This window comes from Myotis nattereri (genome assembly GCF_964212035.1).
Source record: "Myotis nattereri genome assembly, chromosome: 12".
Lineage (NCBI taxonomy): Eukaryota > Metazoa > Chordata > Mammalia > Chiroptera > Vespertilionidae > Myotis > Myotis nattereri.
Genome location: NC_138087.1, coordinates 33,475,689 through 33,493,668, shown reverse-complemented (window position 1 = coordinate 33,493,668; position 17,980 = coordinate 33,475,689). Strand labels below are relative to the sequence as shown.

The window sequence follows — 17,980 nt, the reverse complement described above, 5'->3', positions numbered from 1 at the left end:
TCATAGGTTCGCCATCACTGGACTAGGGTTTACCCTAATCTAGTATGAACTCATCTTTACTTGATTATATCTGCAAAGTCCCTGTTTCCAAATAGGGTCACTTTCATAGGCATTGAGAATTAGGTTTCAACATATCTTTTGGGGGACACAGTTCAACCCATAACAATGCCTGACTGAAGCAGTCTGCAAAGCCAATGCAGACTCACTGTGAGATCAAACTGGATGAGCTGCAGTTTGAAACTGAAAGGCCAGGCTTCCAGCTACCTTCTGCCTCCATTGAACCTGCTTGGCCTGAGCCTTAGTGCTCTGTTCCTTTTAAAAATTTCACTAGGAAAGGAGGGGTGAGTGAGGACAGGAGAGGCTGGCCTGGCCCCTAGGGTTTGGGTGAGTCCTCATGAGAAGCCATGGGGGAGGCTGGAATAGCATTCTCTTCTGATGCTAGCACAGCTAGTAGTTGTGCCTTGGTTCATTTTCTTTCTAACCTAATGCATCGTCTGCTTACCTGGCGAGCGCTGCATCTCTCAGGGGGCTGCACTCTGTAGCAGATCCTGAAATGTTCTCTTCAAAGGCAGTTAGCAGTGCAGACAGTTCTTAGGTAGGCCTTGACTAAGAAACTAACACTCCCACGATGAGAGCCATCAGTTTCACTCTTCTTACAGAAATTGTGTAAATAATAGAACACAGGTCAGAAATCCAGCGGTACACAGGAAAGCACTGTAGGATATTGATTTACATTTAGCAGGGAACAGCATCAGCCAAATAAAGTCATATAAAGAATAAGGATAAAAGATATTTTTCCTTCGTGATAAGGTAATATTTGCAGGTAAGAAGTGTGGGAGAGCTATATAAGTCAAAGATGAGAGAATCATGCCTCACACTGGGGATCGAGCCCACAACCTGGGCATGTGCCCTGAATTGGAATTGAACTGTGATCTCCTGGTTCATAGGTTAACGCCCAACCACTGAGCCATGCTGGCTGGGCAGCATTACATTTTTAATTGCTTTAACATATTTAAAAAATTTTAACATTTTAAACTTTATGATTGTACAACCTTTATAGATTTAATCTAAACTTTATATATTGAAAAGTTGTAAAATATAAGCTAACTAAGATCTTCAGTATATGTATCTGATTTGCAGGTAGAACAGTTTTGTGTAATCAAGGAAGTAGTGAGACTAGGATGAGGCAAAGCATATTTCACAGACCAGTTAGCAAACTAGGTCAAGTGCTGAGGTTTAATGACTACTAATTTGCTACATATCTTAGTGTCATTGCTCCCATTTCTTGTCAGACAGAGCCAGTGTTCTGTTTTTGAGACCTATATCTTGATTCTTGTTTCTCTCACTTCTGTCAGGAAATTTTGATTAGAATATATCTTCAATCTGACTACTTTTCCCCCCATTTATTTTTCTTTATTGATTAAGGTATTACATATGTGTCCTTATTGCCCCATTGTCCCCCCTCACCCTCCTATAATCTGACTACTTCTTACTGCTCAACACCAGTCCATATCACCATTTTTTAAAAAAAATATATTTTATTGATTTTTTTACAGAGAGGAAGGGAGAGGGAGAGTTAGAAACATTGATGAGAGAGAAACATCGATCAGCTGCCTCCTGCACACCTCCTACTGGGGATGTGCCCGCAACCAAGGTACATGCCCTTGACTGGAATCAAACCTGGGACCCTTCAGTCCGCAGGCTGACGCTCCATCCACTGAGCCAAACTGGTTACAGCCCATGTCACCATTTTATCTTGCTGGGATTGGTGTAAATTTCCTCTGCTTCCAAACTTGTCTTTGTTTGCTACAACAGTTAGAGTGATTACCCTGCTCATTTCTCTGCTTAAAATATTCCAGAACAGTTTCCTTAGAAAGCAGTGTCATCTGTTGAATAGAAACATATATTAGAGTATCAAGAGTGGGAATGTACAAGAAAGGGAAAGACGTCAAGATTACTCTCAGAGTAAAGACTGAACTCTTTTTTCTCCCCCATCTCCTATCCCATTCTCATCTCCTTTACTTTACCTCATCTCCTCTCTTACCATTCTCTCCTTTGCTATAGCTTGTTCTAGCTCCAGCTACACTCACTTCCTTACTATTCCCCGAAGAGCCCAAGAGGGTCCTTGCTGTAGCCTTGGCCTATACTGCTTTTAATCTAGATATCCTCATGCTTTATTTCTTCCTTTCGGCCTCTCAAATGCCTTCCCTGTATAAAACAGGCCCCCTCCTCTTGGTGCTCTCTCCCCTTCCCCTGGTTTCTCCTTCAGAGTCCATATTTATTGTCTGTTTCACCCCATTATTGTTAGGGTGTCATCTCATTCTTTTGAGGGCCTACCCAGCAGTTTGGCATTCAGTAACCACTTATTGAATGATTGGCTGGATTTGCAATTTCTTCTTCAGTGGCTCCTTCCTCTGCCTAGAGAAATATGCAGGCCACTCCAATTTTTGGGCCACGGGAGAAGTAGGGCTGCCTTCCCTGTAACAAATGTTTCTACAAAGGTAATCTGGGGGCTTCTTCCCCTTTCTCACTGCTCAGATATTTATATTCTGTTATTCTTTTTTTTTTTTTAAATATATTTTATTGATTTTTTACAGAGAGGAAGGGAGAGAGAGAGTTAGAAACATCAATGAGAGAGAAACATCGATCAGCTGCCTCCAGCACATCTCCTACTCGGGGTGTGCCCGCAACCCAGGTACATGCCCTTGACCGGAATCGAACCTGGGACCCTTCAGTCCACAGGCCGACACTCTATCCACTGAGCCAAACCGGTTTCGGCTATATTCTGTTATTCTTTACCAGTCAAGCAAATGAACCTGTTTTCTAAGTGACTTTCCTGTGTTTGGGACCAATGCTTTCCTTTTCCTGCATTTGGTATGATTTTATATAAGTAATAACATTTTGGCATTTCTTCCTTCATTCAGTGAGCAAATAGTATTGTAGCAGATATTATGGGCCAGGCTGGATCCCAGACTGAATATCAGGGTTTAAAGAGATGGAGAGCCTGCCTGCCTTTTCCTTAAGGAGCTTAGAGTTCATTGTATGGTTGGAAGTGTCAGACATTGGGACAGGTAACCACTATAAGAGGAATGCAGAGAGGGAGGTCGAAATACACAGATGGTTTGCATAGGCCTGCTCCAGGAATCTTGATAGTGGGCAGGAGTTTGCCAGGTAAAGAAACAGGTAAAAGATGCTTCAATGCGAGGAAATAATTTGGGCAAAGGCAGAGAGAGCCATACTTGTTTTTTTTTTTTTTTTTAATATATATATTTTATTGATTTTTTACAGAGAGGAAGGGAGAGGGATAGAGAGTTAGAAACATCGTTGAGAGAGAAACATTGATCAGCTGCTTCCTGCCCAACCCCTACTGGGGATGTGCCTGCAAGCAAGGTACATGCCCTTGACTGGAATCGAACCTGGGACCCTTGAGTCCGTAGGCCAACACTCTGTCCACTGAGCCAAACCAGTTAGGGCCATAGTTGTTTAGAGTAGCACAAATCCATGAGTTCTGTTGGAGCATAAAATATAATGCAGGCTGTGGTGATGGACAAGGGCATGATAGTTATGCAAGAGACTGATCTTGACACTTCTAAATGATTATGTGTATCCTGTACAGGGATGAGACTTTCATCCTGCAGCTCACGCATTTGGGCATGTGTACCTGTATAAGTGTGAAGGGAGGTGGGTAGGAAAAGTAAGGGAAGGATGAGAGGTAGTTTTTTGTTTCTTTCCCCCACAGCAGTCTAGAGAGATGAGAGAACAATAGGATGGTAGAAGGAATTGGTAAGTAACTAAAAGACATGCTGCTGGGAGCTTACATGCCATTTGGGAGAAATGGTCACCAACCTTAACCATGTAATAATTCATTGCTGATGACCGTGTCCTCTTCTCTGCAGAGGCCATCCCAGCCATCATGGAGGTGGCTGAGTTGGAGAGTCGGCTGAATCCCAGCTGTAAGATCATGACCTTCAGACCTTCCATGGAGGAGTTCCGGGAATTCAACAAATACCTCGCATACATGGAATCTAAGGGAGCCCACCGAGCTGGTCTTGCAAAGGTGATTCTCCTCAGATCCTTTAAACCAGAATGATCACTTGGCCTTTCAGTTATGCTCTTAGTCTTCATGATGTGGGAAATGGTTTCTTCCAAAGGAAGATATTTGTAAAATCTTTGTTCTTGTTAATCTTATGGAGCATTTATTTTTTTCGAAGAATATATTTTTTAACTCTTTATAGTAGATTGTGTTCTGGGTTTTTTTGTTGTTGCTTATTTTAAACCAAAAGCAGTTCATGGAAATCACGGAGATTGATATATGAGTTTTAGAGGTGTTATTCATCAGTTTCCCATAGAGGACAGTTATTAACTCCCCTCCCCCCTCCTCCTATTCTTCCCTCTCTCCCTTTTCTTTTTTAATCTATATTTTTCTTTCTGTCTTTCTTTTATTTTTATTTTATTTTTTAAAATATATTTTATTGATTTTTTTACAGAGAGGAAGGGAGAGGGATAGAGAGTTAGAAACATCGATGAGAGAGAGACATCAATCAGCTTCCTCCTGCACACTCCCTACTGGGGATGTGCCCGCAACCAAGGTACATGCCCTTGACCGGAATTGAACCTGGGACCCTTGAGTCCACAGGCCAACACTCTATCCACTGAGCCAAATTGGTTAGGCTCTGTCTTCCTTTTATAAAAAAAAAAAAATTTAACATGCCCTAGCCAGCTTGGCTCAGTGGATAGAGTGTCAACCTGTGGTCTGAAGGGTCGTGGGTTTGATTCTGGTCAAGGGCATATGCCTGGGTTGTAGGCTCGATCCCCAGTAGAGGGTGTGCAGGAGGCAGCCGATCAATGATTCCCTCTCATCGTTGATGTTTCTGTCTCTCCCTCTCCTTTCCTCTCTGAAATCAATAAAAATATATTTAAAAAAAGAATATCCTACTCCTAAATTTTTTTTAACAGATCTATTGAGTTATAATTGACACACTATATAATTCACTCATTTAAAGTATTTAATTCAATGGTATTTTGTATATTCATAGAACATCATTAGTCATTCCCATATATAATTCCAATTAGCAGTCACTCTCTAGTCTCTGCTATGCACCCAGCCCTAGGCACTAATCTACTTTCTTTCTCTTATAGATTTGCCTATTTTATTTTGTTTTCAGTTATTTGTTCACCATGGATGGAGATTGCATACTAGGTACCAGGCACTATACCATATGTGGGAGGAAGTGGGGGACAGAGCAGACCAACCAAGTTCCTACCTTCATGGAGCTTATATTCTGGTGGTAGCATCTCAGGATGGTGAGATAATAACATTTGAGCAGAGACCTAAAGGCTGTAAAGAAACCGACATTTCATGATGTGGGACAGAAGGAATAGAAGCCCAGAGGCCTGGGGGTTGACTTGAGCTTCATGTATGGAATGAATAGGAAGAGGGTGTGTGGAACGGAAGAGAGTGGGAAAAGGTGAGAGCCCTGGAAGGGGCCAAATGGTATTAGGCTTGACTGGCCATAGTAACTACAGCAGGAAGCATTGATGACTTAGAGCAGAGGAGAGGAGGACATGATGACTGTTTATTTGATGATTTGTTATTTTGTGATATTGGTTTGAAAAGATCCCAATGGCTCTTACGGGAAGAATGACTTTGTTGGGGGAGTCAGAGCTGCAGCAGAGAGTACTCTCAGGGGTAATTGTGATTTGCTCAGGGTCAGAATAGTGGTCATGGAGGCGCTGAGGACTGCATTGCAGGTTTGAACCTATAGACCCAAAGTTAGAGCTTTGAAAGAGAGAGGCTGTTCTTTGATTTCGACTTGAGATGGATTTTGTGTCTCTTCCATACTGGAAATCTATTTTAATTTAAACATTTTTCTCAGAAGAACATATTTTATTGCAGTTATTTCATTATTTTTCTAAAGGTTAAGTTCATAATCTGGGTTTCTGTGGACTTGTCAGCATCACTACCTTAATTCCTGAGCTCTGGCAGAGCCCTCTCGACTGTGAATGGGTTTCGAGTTCTCCTTGGAATCCCCATCTCTTCAGGAAGGTCCAGGAGCATCGAGAACAGACAGTAGCTGAAGAGAGAGCTTTAGAACTGCAGGGGTCAGTGTTCTAGTCCTACTGTGCGTGGATTCTGATGCTTATAACACAGTTCATGGCTGTTGTGGCATCCATCCCCTGAAGTCTCTAATTCTGTTTTGTAATGTTCAAGGCCCTCCTAGGACAGATTCAAAATTTGAGGAAATTAAGTTGAGGGAAGATTCATTAGGGGTGGGTGAGAGGTTAAAAAAAGGAAGATAAACCCTAGCTGGTTTGGCTCAGTGGATAGAGCATCGGCCTGCGGACTGAAGGGTCCTGGGTTTGATTCTGGTCAAGGGCACATGCCCGGGTTGTGGGCTCGATCCCCAGTAGGGGGTGTGCAGGAGCAGCCGATCAATGATTCCCTCTCATTATTGATGTTTCTATCTCTCTCTCCCTTCTCCCTTCCTCTCTGAAATAAATAAAAATATGTTAAAAAGCAGGAAAATAAAACAAAGAGAAAGTAAAGGTTTATGATGAATTTCTCAGATGAGTGATCTTTAGTTTAACCACTTTATTGGGTTAGCTCTTTTAAAGAACCCATTTTTGAAACCTCAATACTTCCAGATTATTTGGGGGAGAATAGCCATTCTCAGTTTAAGAGAATGTTACCATTTTGACAGACACAATTTACCATAAACTCGCAGTGAGTTGGCAAGAACTTGGGCTTTGTTGGGGTAAAGGGGAATTGAGGGTGACTGTCCTCTTCTCTGGGCTCTGAGTGCAGCCCTTTGTCCTGTTCTCCCCCTTTTGTTTCTTGAAAACATACATAGTCTTGTGTTCCATAGAGATTAGTGATTGTCCTGTGGTGGGGTGGCAGGCACGTTTAGTAACATGAGAAGAGGAAGCAGCAACTGTCCTCACGAGGGACTGTCAGGCACGGAGTGCACCTGTGCCGCCTTTGGCACTATGGATCAGAATGAAGTTAATGAGAACTACAATTAGCTTTCTGAATGTTGAACAAAACACACCTGGGTCCAGACTTTTTTGAAAAGTGAGACTCATTGAGCAAGTTGGAGATACTCGTTTATTCAGCTTGTGAAAATTTCCTTTTACTTAATTAGGAATATAATTAACTGTTTTTAGTCATCTTTGCCATCTCTATCAAGTCACAAATTCAATTTTACCTATTTTTCCTCTTTTTTCTGGAATTTGCAGCAAATAACTGTATAAAATTGCATCTAATCAAATTAGATTGCAAAAATCAAAGCTATTAATGTTGCTAGTTGCTTTGAAGGCTAGCCCTGGGGAACAGAGCCACCCATGAGCATCTTCGTTAATGCACCATTAATGAATTGGTCTTGATTTATGATTTGAGGATGATGGTTGAGTAGTTCCTCAGTTTCTCAAGAAGTGACTTTGGTCTCAGATTACAGTCTGTCTTAGTTTTTATTTTAGCAACATCTTTTGTATTTTATTTTTAATTTATCTTTATTGTTGAAAGTATTACAGATGTCCCCTTTTCCCCTCATTGACACCCCCTTCCCTTCTTCCCTTCTTCCCCTAGGCCTTCACCACACTATTGACTGTGTCCATGGATTATGCATGTGTGCATAAAACTTCTTTGGTTAATCTCTTCCTGTCCCCCTCCTTCCCTCTGAGATTTATATTTTAGATTTAACTTTTATTTCCAGAGTGAGAGATTTGGCACCCTAACAAAGTTGGTGGTTGAGTTGGGAAAGTGTAGAGCAGTGGTTCTCAACCTGTGTGTTGCGACCCCCAACGACCCTTTCACAGGGGTTGCCTAAAACCATCCTGCATATCAGATATTTACATTACGATTCATAACAGTAGCAACATTACAGTTATGAAGTAGCAACGAAAATAATTTTATGGTTGGGTCACAACATGAGGAACTGTATTTAAAGGGCCAGAATGTTAGAGAACCACTGGTGTAGAGTGATAGCCTCCTTAAATGTAAAGCTTGTATTGTTTTTGTTCAGGAAGGGTATGATGAACCATTATTATATCTAAAACTAGAGGCCTGATGCATGAAATTCATGCAATTGGGAGGGGGTCCCCCTCAGCCCAGCCTGCACCCTCTCCAATCTGGGACCCCTTGGGGGATGTCCAACTGCCGGTTTAGGCCCGATCCCGGGGATTGGGCCTAAACCGTCAGTCAGACATCCCTCTCACAATCCTGACCGCTGGCTCCTAATCGCTCACCTGCCTTCCTGGTCACCCGTAACTGCACCCCCCCCCCCCCGCCAGCCTGATCACCCCTCACTGCCTCTGCATGCCAGTCTGATCACCCCTAAAGGCCCCCCACTGCCGGCCAGGTTGCTCCCAACTGCCCCCTCGCTGGCCTGGTCACCCCTTACTGTCCACCCTGCTAGCCTGGTCACTCCCAACTGCCCCCCTGCCGGCCTAGTCGCCCCTCACTGCCCCCCGCTGCTGGCCTAATTGCCCCCAACTGCATTCCCCCGCTGGCCTGGTGTCCCCTAACTGTCCCCCCCACCCCACCCCCCGGCCCCCGTCAGCCTGGTTACCTCTTACTGCTGGCCTGCCCTCACCAACCCCCCTGCAGGCCTGGTTGTAGGCAGCCTTCTTGTGAGGGTCAATTTGCATATTACCTCTTTATTATATAGGATGGGTGGCCCGGCAGTGTGGCTCAGTGGTTTAGTGTGGACCTATGAACCAGGAGGTCACGGTTCGATTCTAGGTTAGGGCACATGCCCAGTTATGGGTTTGATCTCCAACAGGGGACGTACAGGAGGCAGCCAATCAGTGATTCTCATCATTGCTGTTTGTTTCTTTTTCATTTTTTAAAATATATTTTTATTGATTTCAGAGAGAGGAAGGGATTTTATTGAGAATCATTGATCGGCTGCCTCCTGCAAGCCCCTATTGGGGATCGAGCCCATAACCCGGGCATGTGCCCTTGACTGGAACTGAACCTGGGATCCTTCAATCCGCAGCTGATGCTCTATCCATTGAGCCAAATAAGCTAGGGCCATCATTGCTGTTTCTATCTTCCCCCCCTCCCCTCTGAAATCAATAAAAGTATATTAAAAAACAATGGGTGAACTTCTTTCATACAGTAATCTGGACATAGACTCTCCTGAGCCATAGGTTATGCACCTTATCTAGTTTCAAGAATAGCCTAGGAAGTACAGATAGCGATGCCCTCAAGGTGAAGAAAGATTGTAAGAACACTACTCTTCTTCCTGCTCTTAGGCAGATGGTAGTAATAGCAACTTATTTTAAGATAAGTAGTACAGCCCAGCCAGTGTAGGTCAGTGGTTGGGTGTCAACCCATGTACCAAGAGGATGCTGGTTCAATTCCTGGACAGGCCACATACCTGGGTTGTGGCTCGATCCCCAGTAGGGGGCATGCCGGGAGCAACCAACCAATTTGTCATTCATATTTTTTATCTTTACCTTTTTCTTCTTCTTCCTCTTAAAGAATACCCTTCAGCATTTCATATAATACTGGTTTGGTGGTGAACTCCTTTAGCTTTTTCTTGTCTGTGAAGCTCTTTATCTGACCTTCAATTCTAAATGATAGTTTGGCTGGGTAGAGAAATCTTGGTTGTAGTTTCTTGCTATTCATCACTTTGAATATTTCTTGCCACTCCCTTCTGGCCTGCATAGTTTCTGTTGACAAATCAGCTGATAGTCGGATGGACGCTCCCTTGTAGGTAACTAACTGTTTCTCCCTTTTTTAAATATATTTTTATTGATTTCAGAGAGGGAGAGGGAGAGGGAGAGGGAGAGGGAGAGGGAGAGGGAGAGAGAGAGAGAGAGAGAGAGAGAGAGAGAGAGAGAGAGGAACATTAATGATGAGAGAGAATCATTGATCCGTTGCCTCCTGCATGCCCTCCACAGGGGATCAAGCCCGCAACCCAGGCATGTGCCCTTAACCGGAATCAAACTTGGGACCCTTCAGTCTGCAGGCTGACACTCTATCCACTGAGCCAAACCAGTGAGGGCTAACTGTTTTTCTCTTGCTGCTTTTAAGATTCTCTCTTTGTCTTTTGTCCTTGGTATTTTAATTATGATGTCTTGGTGTGGACCTCTTTGGATTCCTCTTGTTTGGGATTCTCTGTGCTTCCTGGACTTGTAAGTCTATTTCTTTCACCAGGTAGGGGAAGTTTTCTGTCATTATTTCTTCAAAAAGGTTTTCAATATCTTGCTCTCTCTCTTTTTCTGGCACTCCCATAATTCGGATGTTGGTACGCTTGAAGTTGTCCCAGAGGCTTCTTACTCTATCTTCATATTTTTGGATTCTTTTTCTTTTTGCTCTTCTGGTTGGGTGTTTTTTGCTTCCTTGTATTTCAAATAATTTATTTTATTTTCAGGATTCTCTAGTCTACTATTGAATCCCTGTATATTATTCTTTATTTCAGTCAGTGTATGCTTAATTTCTGACTGGTCCTTTTCCATTTTTTTTGGCATTCTCACTGAGATCCTTGAAAGTCTCACTAAGTTCCTTGGAGGTTTCTAGAAGATTCTTGGGTTACCTTATAACTCTGGTTTTGAATTCTATATCTGGTAGTTTGCTTTCTTCCATTTCTTCCATTTGTGACATGCTTCTTTGTCTCTGCATTTTGGCTATTTTCCTGTGTTTGTTTCTATGTATTGGGTAGCTGGTAAGTCTTGTGGCCTTGTGTAGTAGGTGTCCTATAGGGCCCAGTGGCTTAGCCTCCCCAATTACCTGAGGTGGACACTCTTGGTGCACCCCTTTGTGGGCTGTGTGCATAGTTTTGTTGAAGTTGAGCCTTGATTGCTGTTGGTGTCACTGGGAGGAATTGACCTCCAGGCCAATTGGCTGTGAGGACCAGCTGCGACTTCAGTGGGAGAGCGTCTGTGAGGGAGACAACCTTATGGAGCAGGACTTGCTTCAGTGGGGCTTTGGTGCTCACTGAGTCTACCCCTTGAGTGCGTTGCTTATGGATGTGAAGAGTTGTAATCTGGTATGATTTCACACTGACCAATGGGTACACTGGCTCTTGGGTCTCCAGGGAGGTACAAAGTCAGCCACTGCCTGGGGTCACCAGCAGGAGCTACAGAGAGATCTGAAGATTACTCCTCTTTGTTTGGGGTTTGGAAGTGTCCAGATGAGGCCCAACTGTGAAGCAAGGCAGCTGGTGCTGATGCAGGGCCTTGGGCCTTTTATTGATAGGTTTGGGGATCCCTGACCCAGCTGCAGCTTGTTTGACACCTTTTTAGCCTGAGAAAGAACAGACCATTAATATGCAAAAGCTTGGGTGGTGTTGTAAGTTGGGTGGGATGGGGTCTTAGAGAATCACCAGGGCGGAGCAAACAGAAATGGCTGCCAGTCATCCCTGTACCGGGGAGGTCCCAGCATGGGAACAATGACCACTGCGAGCACCTCCATCTGGAAGAAAGCTGCCCCCCCTCCCCCCAAGTTCCTGCCCTGATGCCAGACAGTCCAGTTTCTCCCTGTATGTGTCTGGATCCCTCAGAGCCTCGCCTGGCACTGGAGCTCAGAGGAACTGGGAGGTTGTAAATTCAGTTCATGGTGCCAGCATTTTAAGAGGAGCAGCTGGGTCTCCAGCAGCCTGTGTGTCACTCAGCCCCAATCCACACTGGTTTTTACAGTCCATTGTTCTTAGTGCCCATAGGGACTTCTTTCCCCAGCTCTGGAACCCTGGGCTGGGGGTCTGGTGTGGGGCTGGGACCTTGCTTCTCCAGGCAGCCTCCGCAGAGGCGATCTCCCTCCCGATTAAAACAACTCACCCGGGTGCCCGACCAGCCCGTTCCGCGCCTCTGCATCTCCTACCAGTCTCAGTGTGCTTTCTTCTTTACTTCTCTAGTTGTAGGACTTCCATCAGCCAGCTTTCTGGCGGTTCTGGATGATAGTTGTTCTGTATTTAATTGTAATTTTGATGTGGTTGTGGGAGGCAGCAAGTACAGGTGTTTACCTATGCTGCCATCTTGGTTCTCTTCCTCAATAAAAACATCCTCTATAATAAAAAGCTAATATGCAAATAGACCAAGTGGCAGAATGACCAGTCACTTTGATGCACACTGACCACCAGGGGGCAGATGCTCAAAGCAGGAGGTGCCCCCTAGTGGTCAGTGCAGTTCCACAGGGGGAGCGCCGCTCAACCAGAAGCCCGGCTCACAGCTGGCGAGCGCAGCGGCAATGGTGGGAGTTTCAGTGAGCCGAGCGGTAAGGAGTGAGGGGTCCTGGACTGTGAGAGGGATGTCCGACTGCCAGCTTAGGCCCGATCCCTGTGGGGAGCAGGCCTAAGCCAGCAGGTGGACTTCTCCTGAGGACTCCCAGACTGCGAAAGGGTGCAGGCTGGGCTGAGGAATCCCTCCCCGCCCCGAGTGTACAAATTTCATGCACCAAGCCTCTAGTCTACACTAATACAAGACAAACATGCAAATTGACCGTACTTTCGCTATGCCTTAAGCCACACCAACCATCCAATCAGAGCGGCTATATGCAGATTAGCCCATTCAAGATGGAGGTTAATTTGCATATACCGGCTGGGAGCGAAGACTGAAGACAATGTGGAAGCACTACAGAAGGGAGCAAAGTAGAGGCAGCGGAGACAGGAACAGAGCCAAGGCTGCGGAGGTGGGAGGCGGGAGGGGAAACCCAGTTGGGCAGCTGGGAGCGGGAGGGGAAACCCAGCCGCATTGGTTGGGAGCGGGAGAGGAAACCCAGCTGTGGCGGCTCGGAGTGGGAGCGAAGCCCGCCTCAGCGGGTTTTGCTCCCTTCTCTGCTTTGATCCAGCCTCAGGAAGCCCTATTCTTGCAGGAATCTTCCTGCAACGGGCCTCTAGTCCTATGTAATAAAAGGGCAATATGCAAATTAACCATCACTCCATCATAAAGATGGTGGCGCCCAGTCCTCTCAGCCCCGCCGGAGTCCCCCCATTCCTGGGGTGGGAGGGCAACCGCTGAGAGTGGGCAGTGTGTGTGGCCTGGTGGAAAGCTTGTCTTGTCGCCACGGCGACAAGGCAAGTGTTCCACCCCGGCCGTGGAGGGCCTCGGGCAGTGGGCACAGAGTGGTGGGGGGCAGGGGGGAACGCTTGCGTCATCTCCCTGGTGACGAGGTAAGAATTCTGCTCCTGGCCGCAGATGGGCCTCTGGACTGTGGAGAGCCTCTGGGTAGTGGGAACGGAGCAGCCAGGCCCTGCAGAGAGCTACTGGCGCACAGATTCGTGTGCAGGGCTACTAGTATTAAATAAAAAGATCAGTAGTGCAAATATAGATTTTGGTTGAAAAATTTCAAATAGGGCTCTAGCTGGTTTGGCTCAGTGGATAGAGTGTGAGCCTGTGGACTAAAGGGTCCCAAACTCGATTCCAGTCAAGGGCACATGCCTGGGTTGCGGGCTTGATCTCCGGGGCATGCAGGAGGCAGCCAATCAATGATTCTCATCATTGATGTTTCTATCTCTCCCTCTCTCTCTGGAATCAATAAAAATATATTAAAAAAAGAAAAATTTTAAATGGGTTGTTGGTCATAGGCTGGGGTTGGGAAAATCATGATATAAAATATATTTTTTAAATTTGATATAATCAGGAAGGTAAACATTAGGAGGAATGGGTTTCCTTCATTTAGATCAGTGGTTCTCAACCTTGGCTGCACATTAGAATCACCTGGGAATCTTTTTAAAATCCTGATTTCTGGGCCTCATCCTCTGGAAATTCTGTTTCTTTGTTACTAATGGTGTGGCCCCCCTCCTTTCCGGAGGATGAGGTCCAGAAATCAGGATTTTAAAAAGATTCCCAGGTGATTCTAATGTGCAGCCAAGGTTGAGAGCCACTGATTTAGATTAATTAAATGTAAAGGTTTACCATTACAGTATTTTACAATCCTCTGTGAGTTGTGCTTCCATTTCCTGTATAAGAACATCTGATGTGTTAAGGTTTTAAATTACAATCCGTAGAAGCACAAATTGGTAGTTACAAAATAGTCATGGGTAAGTTAATAAGGCATAGGATATATAGTCAATAATATTATGATAACTATGGTGCCAGTTGGGGTGCTGGAAATAATCAAGGACCACGATGTAAAGTATATGATTGTCTCACCACTAAGCTCTTCACCTGAAACCAATACAAAATAAAATTGAAAGAAAAATAAAATAAAATTACAGTCCCAAAATAAGATTTTTGCTATAGGCCTGAATTTATGAATTTTTAAAGTTCTGTCTGAACACTTAAAAGTAAATTAATACATGCACTTAATATTTACAATAGTTAGATTTTGGTAAATTTATTGTATTTCTTGCTCCTACAACTTTTGAAAAGAAAAATTACTATAATTAAAAAAATCCTCAAGAAGAGAGAGAGAGAGAGAGAGAGAGAGAGAGAGAGAGAATGAAAAACAGCGATCAGTTGCCTCCTGTATGCAGCCCAATTGGAGATCAAACCCACAATATTTTTGGTACGTGGACTGAGCCACTTTTAGACATATTTATTTTCTTTCTTTTTAAAAATATATTTTATTGATTTTCTTCAGAGAGGAATAGAGTTAGGAACATCAATGAGAGAGAAACATTGATCAGCTGCCTCCTGCACACTCACCATGGGGATGTGCCCGCAACCACGGTACATGCCCTTGATTGGAATTGAACCTGGGACCCTTCAGTTCGCAGGCCAGCGCTCTATCCACTGAGCCAAACCGGCTAGGGCTTGTTGATCTTTTGTATTGTTTGTTTTTCTTTTTGGTCTCTATGTCATTTATCTCCGCTCTGATCTTTATTATTTCCTTCCTTCTGCTTACACTGCGCTTTTCTTGTTGCTCTCTTTCTAACTCTTTGAGTTGTATGGTTAGGTAATTTATTATCATTGTTTCTTGTTTTTTGCAGTAGGCTTGTAGAGCTATGAACTTCCCTCTCAAGACTGCTTTCACTGTGTCCCGTAGGTTTTGAATTGTTATGTTTTCATTGCCGTTTGTTGCCATGATATTTTTTATTTCTTCTTTGATCTCTCTGGTTACCCAGTCATTGTTTAATAGCATGGTATTTAGTCTCCATGTGTTTGATTTTTTTCGATTGTTTATATTGTAGTTGACTTCCAGTTTTATGCCATTGTGATCTGAGAAGATGCTTGATATGATTTCAGTTTTCTTGAATTTGAAGAGACTTTGTGACCCAGTATATGGTCTATCTTTGAAAATGACCCATGTGCACTTGAGAAGCATGTATATTCTGTGGCTTTGGGGTGAAATATTCTGAAGATGTCAATTAATTCCATCTGTTCTAGTGAGTCATTTAGGATTGATGTTTCTTTGCTGATTTTTTGTTTAGAGGATTTGTCCAATGGTGATAGTGTGGTGTTAAAGTCCCCTACTGTGATTGTATTGCTGTCAATCTCTCCCTTGATCTCTTCCAGAAGTTTTCTTACTTATTTGGGTGCTCCTATATTGGGTGCGTATATGTTTAACAGAGTTATTTTTTCTTGTTGGATTGCTCCCTTTAGTAATATGAAGTGTCCTTCCTTATCTCTTTTTATGTCTTTCACTTTGAGATCTAATTTGTCAGATATAAGTATTGCTACCCTAGCTTTATTTTTCATTTCCATTCGCCTGAAAAACCTTTTTCCATCCCTTCACCATCAGTCTGTGTGCGTCTTTTTTTCTAAGGTTGGGTTTCCTGTTGACAGCAGATATATGGGTCATGTTTTCTTATCCACTCAGTTACCCTATGTCTTTTGATTGGGGCATTTAATCCATGTACATTTAAAGTTATTATTGATAGATACTTGTTTTTCGCGATTTTTATTCTTTACCCCTGTGTTCCTTCCTTGTTTCTTATTTATTTATTTATTTATTTTTTAAAGTAGACCCTTTAACATTTCTTGCATTACTGGTTTGGTGGTAATAAACTCCTGTAGTCCTTTTTTGTCTGTGAAGCTCTTGATTTCACCCTCAATTTTGATTGATAGCCTTGCTGGGTACAGTATTCTTGGATTCAGACCCTTCCTTTGCATGAATTTGTATATTTCATTCTATTCCCTTCTTGCCTGATGTGTTTCTGTTGAGAAATCCGTCGCTAGCCTGATGGGGGATCCTTTGTAAGTAACTGTCTCTCTCTGGCCGCTTTTAAGATTCTTGTTTTGTCATTGATGTTTGCCAATTTAATTATAATGTGCCTTGGCTTTGGTGTTTTGGGGTTCATTTTGTTTGGGACTCTGTGAGCTTCTTGGATTTGTGTGAGTTTTTTCTTCCCTTTATCAGGGAAGTTTTCTGTCATTATTTTTTCAAACAGGTTTTCCATTCCTTGCTCAGTTTCCTCTTCTTCTGGCACCCCTATTATGCAGATGTTGTTTCGTTTCGTGTTGTCCCAGAGTTCTCTTAGGCTCTCCTGCTTTTTTTTTTTTTTAATCTTTTTTTTTAAAAATATATTTTATTGATTTTTTTTACAGAGAGGAAGGGAGAGGGATAGAGAGTCAGAAACATCGATGAGAGAGATACATCGATCAGCTGCCTCCTGCACATCACCCAGTGGGGATGTGCCCGCAACCCAGGTACATGCCCTTGACCGGAATCAAACCTGGGACCTTTCAGTCTGCAGGCCGACGCTCTATCCACTGAGCCAAACCGGTTTCGGCTTTTTAATCTTTTTTATTGATTTTTTACAGAGAGGAAGGGAGAGGGATAGAGAGTTAGAAACATCGATGAGAGAGAAACATCGATCAGCTGCCTCCTGCACACTCCCTACTGGGGATGTGCCCACAACCAAGGTACATGCCCTTAACTGGAGTAGAACCTGGGACCCTTGAGTCCGCAGGCTGACGCTCTATCCACTGAGCCAAACTGGTTAGGGCTCTCCTCCTGCTTTTAATTTTTTTTTTCTAGATGCTGCTCTGCTTGGGTATTTTTTCCTACCTTGTCTTCTGCTCACTGATGCGGTCCTCTGCTTCTTCTAGTCTACTGTTGATGCTTTCTATTGAGTTCTTTATAGCAGTGATGTCATTTTTCATTTCTTCTTGGTTCTTCATTTCCTCTTGGTTCTTACACATATTGTTGAATTTGTCTTCCATTCTTTTCATCCACCTTATGACCATTTCTCTGAATTCTTTCTCTGACAGGTTGTTTGTCTCCATTGCCTCTATTTCGTTTACTTCCTTTTCTGGTGATGGCTGTTTTTCTTTCATATGTGGGTTGTTTCTTTCTCTCCATGATCTCTCTTCTCCAGGTGTTTGGTTATATAGTTCTCTCTCTGCTGTGTTGATTTAAAGGCACAAAATACAACACAACAAGGCACAACGCACAAGGCACTGAACACAAATGTATTCACAATATTAATAACCTCAAATAAATGTGACCACCAGATCAAAGAGAATTAGGCGATAAAGAAGAAAGAAGAGAAAAAGAAAAATGAGAAAAAAAAAAGAAGTGCAAAAATGAAATTGGGAAAAGGAAAAAAAAAGTAAGAGAGAAAAGAAAGAGAATTGTTCCTTCTAATTTTTAATTATAGGAATATGTATTTGTGGTCTTAGTGCTTACTCATCTTTCCATTATTTGTAATGATGTGTTTGAATACTATGGGAAAACAGTGGTGAGCTGAGCCACCTGCTACAGTCACAGAGGAGAATTGATAGTTCACATCTTTTTCCTACTCCAATGAAATCATGTTGGTAATCTCAGAGTGGCCATGGTTGGAGTGGTTACCATGGAAATAGGCAAAAGCTATAAGTCAAGGTTTCCCCCACTTTCCCAGTAAGCTGGTTGTTAAACATTTACAAGTATACCACTGCTTTTTGTCATATTGCATGAGAGGTATTTTCTTGTTAGTACCTAAATAGTACTAAACTTTAGAAGTTATTTTAGTTCTGTCTCTTAATTTTAAAATTGAGCCCAGCTGGCGTGGTTCAGTGGTTGAACTTCAAACTATGAACCGAGAGGTCAGGGTTTGATTCCAGGTCTGGGCACATGTCCTGGCTGCAGGCTCAATATCCAGTAGGGGGTGTG

The 17,980-nt window shown here is 43.3% G+C and overlaps 1 protein-coding gene across 1 annotated transcript in view; it reads left to right on the top strand.

Moving 5' to 3' along the window:
* Positions 1 to 17,980, top strand: part of KDM4C (lysine demethylase 4C) — a 328,521-nt gene that overhangs the window by 10,548 nt on the left and 299,993 nt on the right. The window contains exon 2 of the mRNA XM_081103409.1: positions 3,897 to 4,057. Coding sequence (XP_080959535.1) covers positions 3,914 to 4,057 — 144 coding nt within the window. The 5' untranslated portion in view covers positions 3,897 to 3,913. The remainder of the gene's footprint in view (positions 1 to 3,896; positions 4,058 to 17,980) is intronic.